Source organism: Parus major, chromosome 9 (assembly GCF_001522545.3).
Source record: "Parus major isolate Abel chromosome 9, Parus_major1.1, whole genome shotgun sequence".
Lineage (NCBI taxonomy): Eukaryota > Metazoa > Chordata > Aves > Passeriformes > Paridae > Parus > Parus major.
This window is the reverse complement of record NC_031778.1, coordinates 7,558,982-7,571,246: the sequence shown is the minus strand read 5'-3', so window position 1 is coordinate 7,571,246 and position 12,265 is coordinate 7,558,982. Positions and strand designations below refer to the sequence as shown.

General features: G+C 42.4%; 1 protein-coding gene across 3 annotated transcripts in view; it reads left to right on the top strand.

Moving 5' to 3' along the window:
* EPHA4 (EPH receptor A4) overlaps nt 1-12,265 on the top strand; it is a 106,625-nt gene that overhangs the window by 84,802 nt on the left and 9,558 nt on the right. For all 3 annotated transcript variants that reach the window (XR_004498685.1, XR_004498686.1, XM_033516691.1), the window contains exons 9-15: nt 915-973; nt 1,749-1,862; nt 2,043-2,228; nt 6,082-6,143; nt 6,678-6,887; nt 9,395-9,544; nt 11,923-12,116. Coding sequence is in view for 1 of the 3 variants with exons in the window: in XM_033516691.1 (XP_033372582.1) it covers nt 915-973; nt 1,749-1,862; nt 2,043-2,228; nt 6,082-6,143; nt 6,678-6,887; nt 9,395-9,544; nt 11,923-12,116 (975 nt within the window). In the remaining 2 variants the exon portion in view is untranslated. The remainder of the gene's footprint in view (nt 1-914; nt 974-1,748; nt 1,863-2,042; nt 2,229-6,081; nt 6,144-6,677; nt 6,888-9,394; nt 9,545-11,922; nt 12,117-12,265) is intronic.

The following is a 12,265-nucleotide window of genomic DNA, read 5'->3' as shown; positions in this document are numbered from 1 at the left end:
AGTAAGCCCTTCTCTTCAGCAGTGTCTGCTCTGTGCTTGGTTCTGAGCATTGGCTGAACACCTGACATCCAAATCATTTCTCTGCATCTACATACCACTGGATGCTGGGCAACTTCAAATTCAAAAAACTTCAAACTGCATGTTTGGCTGAGCAGGCTCCTAAATATCCTCCCTAAGAGAGTAACTTCTCTTATTAGTTTTTCATAGTGCACCTTGTCCATTGAAGCTGAAAGCTGAACTAATTAAATGCATAACTAGATTACAATATCACAGGTGTAGGTGTAGAAGTAGTAATCTATAGAATTAACATACTCTGCTATGGTACTGCCTCCAGCTCAGAGAGTTAGAGCTCTGCCATCAGGAGTTCTTCAGCCCCTTCAATTAAGCAGCAGTTAAAACAATAAGCAAAATCCTTGGGATCTTAATTTTTGATGGTCAGGGTTGGTGTTTTTTCTTTTTTTTTTTCTGCTGAGAACCTGATTTCTGTGTTAAGAGACTTGTTTCCATCTTTAAACTTGCAGTTAAATAAGTGTATTGATGTTGGCATTTGCCTAATGATGTTTGAAAGTCAATCTACCAAAACACCTCCGTTGTAGCATTTAAATCCCTGTGTGGTAGGGCTAAAAAGCAATTTGGGCCCTCAATTGCAAAAGTAAGTTTGAAGCAAAAGGTAGCCAAAGCACAGATTTATTTATTTTTCTTTCTTTAAATGCTGAGATACAAATAGATTTGTGCTTCCTTTGATGTCAATAAGATGTAGAGGAGGAGTGTGAGGATCCTCCTGGCCTGGCTGTGTGTTGTGCCATGGCTGGGGCAGCTGCCAGCAGCTCAAGTCTCTGCAGGTCAGGATGACTGAGCTTGTTTCAGAGGGAGATCCTTATTTTGAACTCACAGGCTGTGTTTTGTTCTGACAGGCGCAGTAAGTACAGCAAGGCAAAGCAAGAGGCAGATGAGGAGAAACACCTGAACCAAGGTAAAGGGCCCTGGTGCTTGGGGGCTTTGGTTTGGTTTGTAAAACATGGCTCATGTTCTGGTGCTCGGGAAATAAGGGATTGCATTCCTCTTGAGGCAAATAGGTTTCTGGTTTTCCCCTCTTGTAAACATCCTGCTTCGAAATTTATTTATTCTAGTAACAGGGAAAATAGAAGTATCTGGGTAAAATGTTTTGAGGGTTCAGACAGGAGGAGGGTCTATCAAATGTTTCCATTTTTCCTTGCCATTCATTTCAAGACACCTGTCCTTAGCCACTTGATTTCTAGACAGTGTTTTTCCCCAGAACACCCTGCTAAAGCAGTTTCTGAATGGGCCAGATGCAATCCTGCAGGAAAAGAAAGGTGAACTTTGCTGCCTTTTTTGCAGCACTGAATCCTATTGTTACTTCCATGCACCAAACCCAGGACCTGAGCTCAGAATTTCCTGGCTCCCATAGGAAAAAGAGATATGTTTTAGTCTCACAGGTCCATGACAGGCTATTCCAGCAATGGCAATGATTTGTGAAGCTCATTAATTGGCAAAAGCCTGATTCCTTACATCAATATTGGGAAATACTAAATGTTTACACTTTAAAATTTTGCACTGGGGGGAAAAATACTTAAGTCCTTCCTTCCTTATCAGTCATTCCTGGCTTACAGTACATTTTTATTGTACACTCTCTTTGCTGTTGTATATCATTAAGGCTTCAGTCTCATATGTTCTGTGTTCAGCAGCATGTAGATCAGTGACTTCAAATAAACATTTCTGCCTTGCAGGTGTTAGAACATATGTGGATCCTTTTACATATGAGGATCCAAACCAAGCTGTGAGGGAATTTGCCAAAGAAATTGATGCCTCCTGCATAAAGATTGAAAAAGTTATTGGTGTGGGTAAGTGCCAGAACTTTTGCATTTTTTTCTGTAAATACACTTTTAAATTTGCTTTTGGGGAACGTGTGATCCTATGATTTTTGTATGACAGTTCTCCCAAATGTACTGACACAACAGTTTGACAACACAAGTGCATGCTTCAGGCTTGTGACCATGGATTCTTGTGCCTTTTTCTTTAAGGGGAGTTTGGTGAAGTGTGCAGTGGACGTCTCAAAGTGCCAGGAAAAAGAGAGATCTGTGTTGCTATCAAGACTCTAAAAGCTGGTTACACTGATAAACAAAGGAGAGACTTTCTGAGTGAGGCCAGTATCATGGGACAGTTTGACCACCCCAATATCATCCACTTGGAAGGTGTAGTTACTAAATGTAAGTAGGTCATTTTCATGACAAGTCCAATTTGGAAGTCACTGAGAAATTAAGTCTGTGTGGTGTGTGCTGGCTTTTTATTTTTTCCCTTCTTACCCTCTTTCCTGTAAAATGACAGATGGAACAGATCCACTGATAGCTAATAGGAGGAAATCAGTGCAGGACAAGTCATTAATCTTGTTGTCAGCTATAAATGGGTTTACAGTTTCAACTGATACTCTATCTGTAGGCAGCTTGTACAAGATTTTGTAGAAGGAATTAATACTGCAGGGGTTGGCTTTTTTTTTATCCCTTCTTGCTATGCCAAGCAGGCATCTTTCACATCTTTGCTAGACTGAGATGATTGTTACAGGATAGGCAAAAGCAGATGGTGAGCGAAGAATTCAAAATGATGGGGGAAAAATACCAAAACAAAACTCCACAGTCATATGTTTAAAGTACAAAGCACAGATGTAAGGAACAAGCCTTCAAAATGAAGCAGGTTATTTTAGTGTGAAACTTGCTTATTTGTTTTCTCTGATTCACAGGTGTGTTAATTTCACTGCAGAATTTAGCTGGACAATCGTTTTGTTTGCTTGGTTTGAGGTTTTTAAAGCCTGAGAGTGTACCCTGTGCCTTAGAGAGTGCCAGTGCTTGCTGTGTGTAGGCGAGAGCTGGAATGCACCTGTCAGACACCAGTGCTTGGGTGTGACCTGAGAAGGTGCCATGGCCATGGTGTAGGTATTGTCTCTGCTCCAGCTGCCCTGGGTAGCATGGTAGCTCTGCTTGCTAATCCTAAAAGACCCCTCTGGATGTTGGGGCTCATGCTCAGGGTGGTGTAGAAAGCAGGCAGTGATTCTGTGAGCTGCTGTCAGAGTGGACTTTGTGAAGCTCACCTTCTGCAGCCTGAGGAACATGAATGCAGGGTATTAATAGTGGGAGCAATTAAAATTCGAGATGGATGAAAAGTTAAAAAGTAAAATATCACTAGAAGAACAAAGTACCTCTCATAGAGGGTTATCAAAACCATCAGTTCCACTGTAAAACTGTCCCTCTTGAATGTCAGTGAGAGCTGATACTTACTCTGCCACTTTTGTTTCTGGAAATCTTACCCCTGCTCATTTGTGTTGCTGTCTCCTGGTCTGCCTTCTCTCAAAAGTTGAACATGTCTCATACCGTGTGTGGCAGCTTGCTTTTAAAGGCAAAGAGCAGTTTGGACTAATTTTGGCCATCCTTCACTGAGAGCCTCCCTGAAAACTAAAATTAAAATACAGTACTCTGTTTAAATTTGGCAGGCCTGAGTGTCTGTCTCTGTGGCTGTTAAAACAAAGGGGAGGAGGGTTGTGATCAGGCCACAGCGTTTGCCTCAGACAGTGATTGTGTCAGCACCTCAGTAAAAGAAAGACAACAGGGGAATCTTTGTGTTGAAATCCCACTGGGGCTAGAAGCCCCTGAGCTGCTACAGCTCCAGCACTTATAAATGACCGTGGACATTTGCATAATGCAGTTGTCAGTGAATTAAAATGATTGGGAATTTTCAGTGAGGAGGTGGCAGTGTGACCTGGGAGTGCTCCGTTCCTGGCTCCCCGTAAACGATGCTCCGGCACAAGCCGGCTCCGTTACCTCCGAGCCGCGCTCCTGGGGAAACGGGGCTGCTTGAGAACACATTTATCTCCATTTCTCCATAGGTTTTCTGAATGCTGTGATAAATGGATGCATTTAATAAACTGAAAATTAAAATGTGAGATAAATAGCGGTATAGATGGGGGTTGAGAGAGGCAGCAAAAAACCATGAATAAATTATTGGCTGCTAGTCAAGTACTTTAATAATTGACTCACTGATGGTAACTTCTCCCTCCTCTCTCTATCCCCCCTCCCCTGCTAAAGAAGTGCCTGAGTAATGAAATTACATGTTAATGCACTAAAAGAGTCATCCTTTTTTCCCTTCTACGTTGACATAGTATCTTTTGATTGAAGAAGGTTAATTAATACTCATTTAGCTGTATTTGTTCAGTGGAAGGGTTGCTGTCGCAGTTGCAAAGCATAAATGAAACAGTGCCATATGCATATTTGGTTGAAGTTTTTCCTCTTTCTCCCACAGAATGCTTTCAAAGGTGAATTAGAGGGAGGATGATGTTTTATTACATCCTTTTACTTAAGGATGTGCTCAGCCAAGGTCACCTAGCCCTTCATCCAGAGCACTTTGCTTTATGCAATATCCTTGCTTCTCTGCAGCATTCAATAATGGCATTTCACAGGCATGCCAGCTTGCATGGGACCAAAACAGTAAAAATTTGGATACCAGCAGAGAAGAGAAGTAAAAGCAGGAGGAGTAAAAGGCCTGTAAAGGATGTGCTGGAACCAGAAAGGTGAAATAAGTAATGATGAGTGAAATAAGTTATGTACCGCACATAGATGTTGGCCTAAGTGGAATGTGGTAAAATGTTCCAGTCAGTCCTTATGGCATATGGTTTTCTAATTAAAAAAAGGTTACTTCAGAACCAGAACTCCCTGACAAATGAAGAGGAAAGAATCTTGGTGAAAGATGCACTGAGGTAGAAACTATTAGGGAAACTTTAAATGCTGCAACATTTCACGCTAGGGTAATTTTTAGAGATGGTTGTTCTGGAGCAGATCCTTGCTGGTGACAGAAACAAGGAAAAATTAAGTAGTTCTGATACCTCCTATGCTGAGATGCAGTTGAGCTTTTTACAGTCTAGGTGACCTGGCTTTTGAAGCCTTCTTTCTCTATAATGTTCCCTTATTCAGACCTGCTCCAGGAAGTAAAAACTGAATTTCTCTGGGACATCATCTTTCATTTAGGAAGAAAGCTCTATAGTTCCTGTAGGTAAAGCATGAGAGAGGAGGGTTTGCTGTGCCAGACAGCTCTGATTGTCAGGTGCTTATCTTAATACTGCTCATCTTGGGACTGGGCTTTTGCCATTCAACCTTTGATGAGTTACTTGTGTACTTCTGCCACTGCTCTTTTGAGATCTTATCAGACCTGTTTCTACAAATACCTGTATGCCAAATATGGATTTAACGCCATGAAATAATTAATGTTCCTTGTATGCACCTATATGTTCTCTGTTTCAGTGCTGTATGACTTTTATAAAACTCTTAAAGACAGCATCAAGCATTAATTGTGTATTTGCTGTTGTTTTAGGCAGGAGAGTGCCCAGGAAGCATCCCCCTGTCAGGAACATGGCATTTCTCCTCCGGTTGCAGCACGGGGAGCTGGGTGCTGCTGGGCTCTGTGCCCCATGTGTGACACAGGACACTGAATCGTTTTGCCCCTGGCTGATTTCAGAAGTCAAATGGCTTTGGCTCATTTATAAAAAACAAGAGATGCAAAATACAAATTCGGGACAGAGAAGGTTGAGAGGAACAGCCTGTGTTTTTCATTGTTGAATCCAGTTGTCTTGGAATACCTTGTAGCTCGTGGCAGCTTCCAACTTGCCTAAAGCACTGATCTTTCAAAAAAGACAGCGACCAAAGCATTCACAAATTCCATTTTCTGCTCTGCAAGCAATTTATTGCACTAAAGGTTTTTGTCAGGTTTGGACAGATCTTTGTTTCTTAGTTCTCAATTATCAATTCACATATTCCTTAGAGAACAGGAGCCACTTTAGTTAAAGACCTTGTCAATGAGTCAACCAAAGGGTTAACCTTCCAGATGGGCCCTTTAAATGTTTCTGTCCTATAATATTTCATCTCTTGCTCCCCACAGCTGAGGCATAAGCTCGGTGCTTTTCAAATTAAATTAGATTGTGTAAGCCAGGTGTCTTGGCAGTAAAATCATGTGCAAGCCATTTTTATCCCATTAACATTGGCGTTCATCAAGGAATTGTGTTTTTCTTTCTGTGCACTCTAGGTAAACCAGTAATGATCATAACTGAGTACATGGAGAATGGTTCCTTGGATGCCTTCCTCAGGGTAGGTGATTTCTTCAAAAGCTAAGGAGATTTTATACTGGAAAACATTTTCTGTTTTTCTTTCTTCCTTTTTTTGCTCTGAAAGATACTGAAACTTGTGCACTTTTGAAGAAATTATGTTAGTACTTGGCAAATTCTGTTTTCTGGTGTTGCTTCTGTCAAAAATCAGAATAAATATAAAGTGGAAGAATATAAGATAAATTAATTTTAAAAATAGCAGGATCTTAAATAATCCATGTTTAATGTGAACAGTTCTGTCTCGCTCCGTTTTTGAAAGCATTGCAGTGCTGTAGACTCATTAAAATCAAATTCATTTCAAGTGGGATACTGCATCACTGAAAGCAGTGACAGAACCTCTGGGTTTTTGCTTTACTGGTGAATTATAGACACTGGTGAGGAGAGTGAGGAAATAACATTGCATTTAATTTGAGAGAAGATGGGAATCCGCACCTCTGCTCTTTGCCAATTTCAGCAGTGGCAATAATATAGCTTTTAGCTTAATGCTCTGTGATCTTGCTCCTTTCCCCATATGCAGAAGAATGATGGCAGATTCACAGTCATCCAGCTGGTGGGGATGCTCCGTGGCATTGGCTCAGGGATGAAGTACCTGTCTGACATGAGCTACGTGCACCGGGACCTCGCCGCTCGCAACATTCTGGTCAACAGCAACCTGGTCTGCAAAGTGTCTGACTTTGGCATGTCCCGGGTCCTGGAGGATGACCCTGAGGCAGCTTACACCACACGGGTGAGGAGGGAAGGAAAATGGCTGTGATGTCGTGCCTGCACCTTGGTTTTGTCTGACTGTGTGGAAGGTGACAGTGGTTTGTTTTAAAAGGGTCTCAGTCACAAGTGAAAAATCACTAAAATCTCACCCAAAAGTAAGCATTGGCCCAGGCTCCCCTGTAAATTGATGTGCTGTTGCTGCTACAGCAGTGGCCACAGCAGTATTTCTTGTCTGAGGATGTGACCCATGTACTCCTCTTGTTCCTTCACCATGACACAAGCACCTGACGGGAATCTGATGCCAGAAATTAGAGCCTGGACTTCTGTTCCTTCTGCTGCCTACAAACATGGTTTCCAAGTGGCTGGTCCTACTCATGTTTGATACAGCAGTTATAAGACACACCACAAAAAAAATAAAAAAAGATGCATCCACTTTTGCCCATTACAAAGCCAGTCATAAATTTGACCTCAGTGATTTGGACTGGGAAAAGTGTTAGGCCTGCATTCCCATTTTTGTTTCTTTCCCATTTTATCTATATTTCAGCATCCCACTGTTAGGTAATTTTGCTAAAGCCATTTTAATATGCTGCACATGGAATAGGGCTAATGCAAGTTTTCTGGCCACAAAACAACATCCCAGCCATTACCAGCCTTTGTACCAATACCTCTGATATCAAAATGCAATGTAAAGAGAAAAGCGCCGGTTTACAAAGTCTCCTTTTTTAATTGCTTATTTTCTTCGTTTTTAAATATCTGCCATTCTCCATCTGTTCTCCCTAGTGCTGAGTTTGTTTGCAGCACTCAGATCTTGCTGTTTAATCCCAACACTCATCCTTTAATGGATTCACAGCTCATTACAGGAAAGGATAGACTCCTGTGGTATTAAATGCTGGCCAGCCTTGGTATCTCTCACTCATAAGGGTGGCAAGTGGAAGAAGCAGAAGCAGAGGTCTGAAAAGCTATACTCAGGGAAATCAGAGTTTAGACAAGCACACAAGGGCAAGACAGAAATGACTGAAAAGCTTCCTTTTGAATTTAGCAAGTGGAGATATGGTATTGTTGGCTCTCGGGAGTAAACTAGAGAGAGCCAATGACATTTGCTTTACAGTCATTGTCTTCATTTGGTATCAGTAATGAAAGATCAGGAATATTTGGATTAACTCCACTGTGCTCAAGCAGCTAAATATAAAGAGCTTATTGACAATTTTTAGAATGACAACCATGTATAAACAGTGTCGGTGCATCTGTGTCTGAAAGGAGGAATAAAGCTTTTGCATAATCAGAGAGGCTGCAATAGAATGCAGTTTTTAAAGCAGCATTTTTTAAGAGAATGATGTGTTCTGCTCCTGTTAGTAACTCAGTAAAGTGAGAGCATCTTGTAGTCACCAAGGCACATATTGCCACAACCTGATTCATAAAGGGCTTTATGTGAAGGCTGAAGTAGCCAGGAGAAGGACCCCTTTTGATTTCCCTTGGCTTTGGAACCAGGCCATATTAAACACTTGAGAGATAAAGTAGAACAATATACTATTAAGTATGCACACACTGCACTCGGTTATGGATAAAAGCTATCTAGGAGATGGATGGAAAAAAACCTACCAAAATAAACTTAATCAAAAAAGCATAAAAGCAAATGAAAAAAACCCCGAAAACCTTTGTTCGGCTTAAGTCATTCCCCAGATGGAACTGCAGGAAACCAAAAGCTCAATTAAAAACACCTTGCATATTAGCATAAAGAAGAGGAGAAATCTCTGGCCTGGGATCACTCAGCTAAGGCAAAATCAGAAAAACAGGATGGAGTGAGCTCCTTTTTAAACAGTGTAGGACCTCAGTGGCCCAAATCAGATGGCCTAGTGTTTTTGTTTGTTTAAAAAGGAGTATTGTAAGAAGAGGCAGCTTTCTCCAACAGGTATCAAAAGCAGCCTTGTACCCTGGTTTGGTGTTGAACTCCTCCCCCAGGGTCTGGGAGAGCCCAGAGGCTTGCTTGCCCTCTCACATCTCTGGTAGGAGTTGGGATATTACCCACGGGAAACACTACTGTGTTCATAAACCTTTCCAGTTCATCCTCTCTTTATTTTACCTTTTTGAAAAGTGAAATGTTTATAATCCCATTTTTCTGAAACAGGCCAGACAGGTCAGACAGGCAAGCAAGGAAATAGTAATTAACAGCACGTAATTATTTGTTTTGTCAACTAAATCTCTAATATATACTTTGTAAAACCCCTGGCTTGTTCTCAGGCTTCAGCATAGCCCTAAGCAGAGATCTCTTGGAAGGCTGATAAAAATACATTTAACAATTTACTGGTTCGCCTCCTCGTGACTAAAGAAAACAGATGGGCAGCATTGCCTCCTGGTTGGATCTGACAGCTTTATGGCAAGCAGGAGAGAAAGTGGATGCGTTTTTGAGAAGGGTTCTGGAGTTGTACACAAAAAAAAACCATTTTGTATTTTGAATGTGTAGAACGGTGTCAGGCACGCACACTGCTGCATCATGACTCACTAGGCTGTGGTTCCTTTGCTTGGTGGCAGGGTGGCAAGATCCCCATCAGGTGGACAGCTCCCGAGGCCATCGCCTACCGCAAATTCACCTCGGCCAGCGACGTCTGGAGCTACGGCATCGTCATGTGGGAGGTGATGTCCTACGGGGAGAGACCCTACTGGGACATGTCCAATCAAGATGTGAGTCTCCTGCTGAGCTTCCCCTGCATTTTCTGTCCCTTCCCCTCCCCAGGCCTTTATCTTTGTCCTTAGGTGACTGCTGGTGTGTTCCTGTGAAAATTGCTATATGGCTACAAGATGTTTATTCCAGGCTTTAAAAGGATATCATGGGTGGTAGACTCCTGTTTTCTCAGGGAACCTCTCTGGAACTAAAGTTCCTGGAGTGCTTCAAGCTTTGTCTAAGGTCATGGAATAGGGCATTCTCAAGTTAGGGTCTGTACTTTTTGTATGGGGTTTATTTGGTTTGGTCTTTCACATTTAAAAAAATAGCAATTAAAGAAAAATTGAGGAAAGGGAAAATAATGTATTTAAACTGTCAAATCGTAATACTGTCAAGAGAAGGAAGATTTGAATGTTCATATTATATCTTGAGCTTACTGAATGGCTTTGAGAGAAAAACACTTAAATTTGGCTTCCTATTGGTAGTTGATTCTTGAAGCTCCACTATGCTTATAACTCTTGCAGTTGATTTTATTTCTTGTAGGATATCTAAATCAACACATAGGAAATCCAGTTCTGATAATCAGTCAGAGCATCCTTGTGACAATGGCATAGCTGCCCCCTGAGGGCATTTAAAAAGCGGCTTTTGTAAATGACCATTCTTAAATTATGCATGTCCTGTTTAACCATACCATCTGGACTACTTCAGTGTGCTCCAAGAGGGACCGTGCACAATGGCTGCTGTTTCAGAAGAGTATTTAATAATAATGCTAATAAGAGCTTTTGCTAATAGAATTTTTATTAAATGAAAAAAAAAAAATCCCAATGAAAATGAGGCCTAGATTATCCGTAATTCTTTTCCCAGGGGATTTACAAGCAAATAAAGGAAGAAGAAAATGGTAATCTAAATATACAGCCATGGGAGTGGTTAAGGCGTTTTACAAGTCATCTTCTTTCTTCTGTAGGGCTGAACATTTTCAAAGAGTGTCTAGATGCGGATGGCATTTAATCTAAACGAGGGATATAATTTTAATTTCCTTCTGATGTGAAATGTCTCTTCTGGCACCCAATCTTGCTTTCCTTTTGCTAACAGGAAGTCATCAAGACTTAGCAAGAAAATAAAACGCCAGATGTGTCTCGGTTATATCAGGCATGTCTGCACAGCACAGAGGAGCTCACTGCAACAAACAGAGCTGTTTTTACTAGAGCTGTTTATGTTAGGCTGGTGTTCACTGCGACTGTGCACTGCTAGACCATGTTGAAAAGCTGGCTTGAACAAGACAGGGAAAGCCAATATTACTGTCTCTGCACACTCTTTACAGTCCATAGCATAGACATGCCTTTTCTCCTCCTTAATGATGGCAAGAGCAGTGCTTCTCACAGCAAAGCAGAAGTGGATCTCAAATTATACTCAGTGTCTGTTGAATCAAGAGAAATCAAAAGGATCTTCATGCTTTCTGCAGGAGTGAGGGCCACTTTGTTTGTGGTCACTGAACAGCTGCTAATAATGCAAGCATATCTCTCACCTTGTCCTCCCAGTGGGTTTTAGCCACTAATTGGACAAGTCCAGAAGGAGGGAGTTTAGTGCAGCTCAGTCTCTGAGCACTCCTGGTCTCATGGTGAGTCCTGCCAGCAGTGTCATATCAATTAATTCAGATCTGAAGGCTCCTGGGTCATGTCCCTGTCGTGTCAGAATTAAGATCTGGTCGTGTCCCATTCTCCTGAGAGAGCTAAGAAGCCATTAGAGCCTCTGGAGTGCTTTTTAGAGGGGCTGAAGTGACTTCAGTCTGAGTTTCTCTGGGTTCTGTTAAATATGAAATATTTACTTAAGATGTGCTGGACTTTTGTGAAGCTGCACAGAAGGGTTCCCATCTCTGCATCTCCTGGCTCAGAGCATCCAGCAGTGAGCAAACAGGTTCTCTGTTGCTTGTTTCTGACAGAGATGAGCTAGACAGGGGGAAGGGAGTGATGTGCTGTACCTTAAAAATTATGGGGAAAATACAGTCTCAACATATTGCACCCAAAACTGACTGATGGTAAAGACTTGCTGTAGAGCTGTTGCTTCTCCAGCTCTCTGTCCAACAAATCTAGCTGCTTATTTCTAACCAGGGCTCTTCTGACATCCAGCATCCATGTATCCCATGTGCTTTTTTGTGACAAATTGCCCTGCCATATCTGATGTCTGCTCTGGGTGCTGTACCCTTTTAGTTCTGAATTGCTGAGGAGAAATGACAGTTCTGAGACCACCAGCTGTCTGAGTCCGAGAGCAATTTTCCATGTTGTATCACTTAATCGGGGATTTGTCACCATAGTCTGGATGGCCTTGGGACAAACGGTGCTCAGCTGGCAGACTGAGCAGTCTGAGGCTCCCTAATGTCTCCTAATTGTGCCACTTGCAGGTGATTAAAGCCATCGAGGAAGGGTACCGGCTGCCCCCACCCATGGACTGCCCCATCGCCCTCCACCAGCTGATGCTGGACTGCTGGCAGAAGGAGCGCAGCGACCGGCCCAAGTTTGGGCAGATCGTCAACATGCTGGACAAGCTGATCCGCAACCCCAACAGCCTGAAGAGGACAGGCAGCGAGAGCTCCAGGTCAGCTGTGCTCTCTGGTGGAGACCAGGGGGCACAGGGGAGGTGGCACAGAGGGCAGGGGGCACACACAGTACAGGGGGCACACACACAGGGCAGGTGGCACACACACAGTACAGGTGGCACACACACACAGTACAGGTGGCACACAC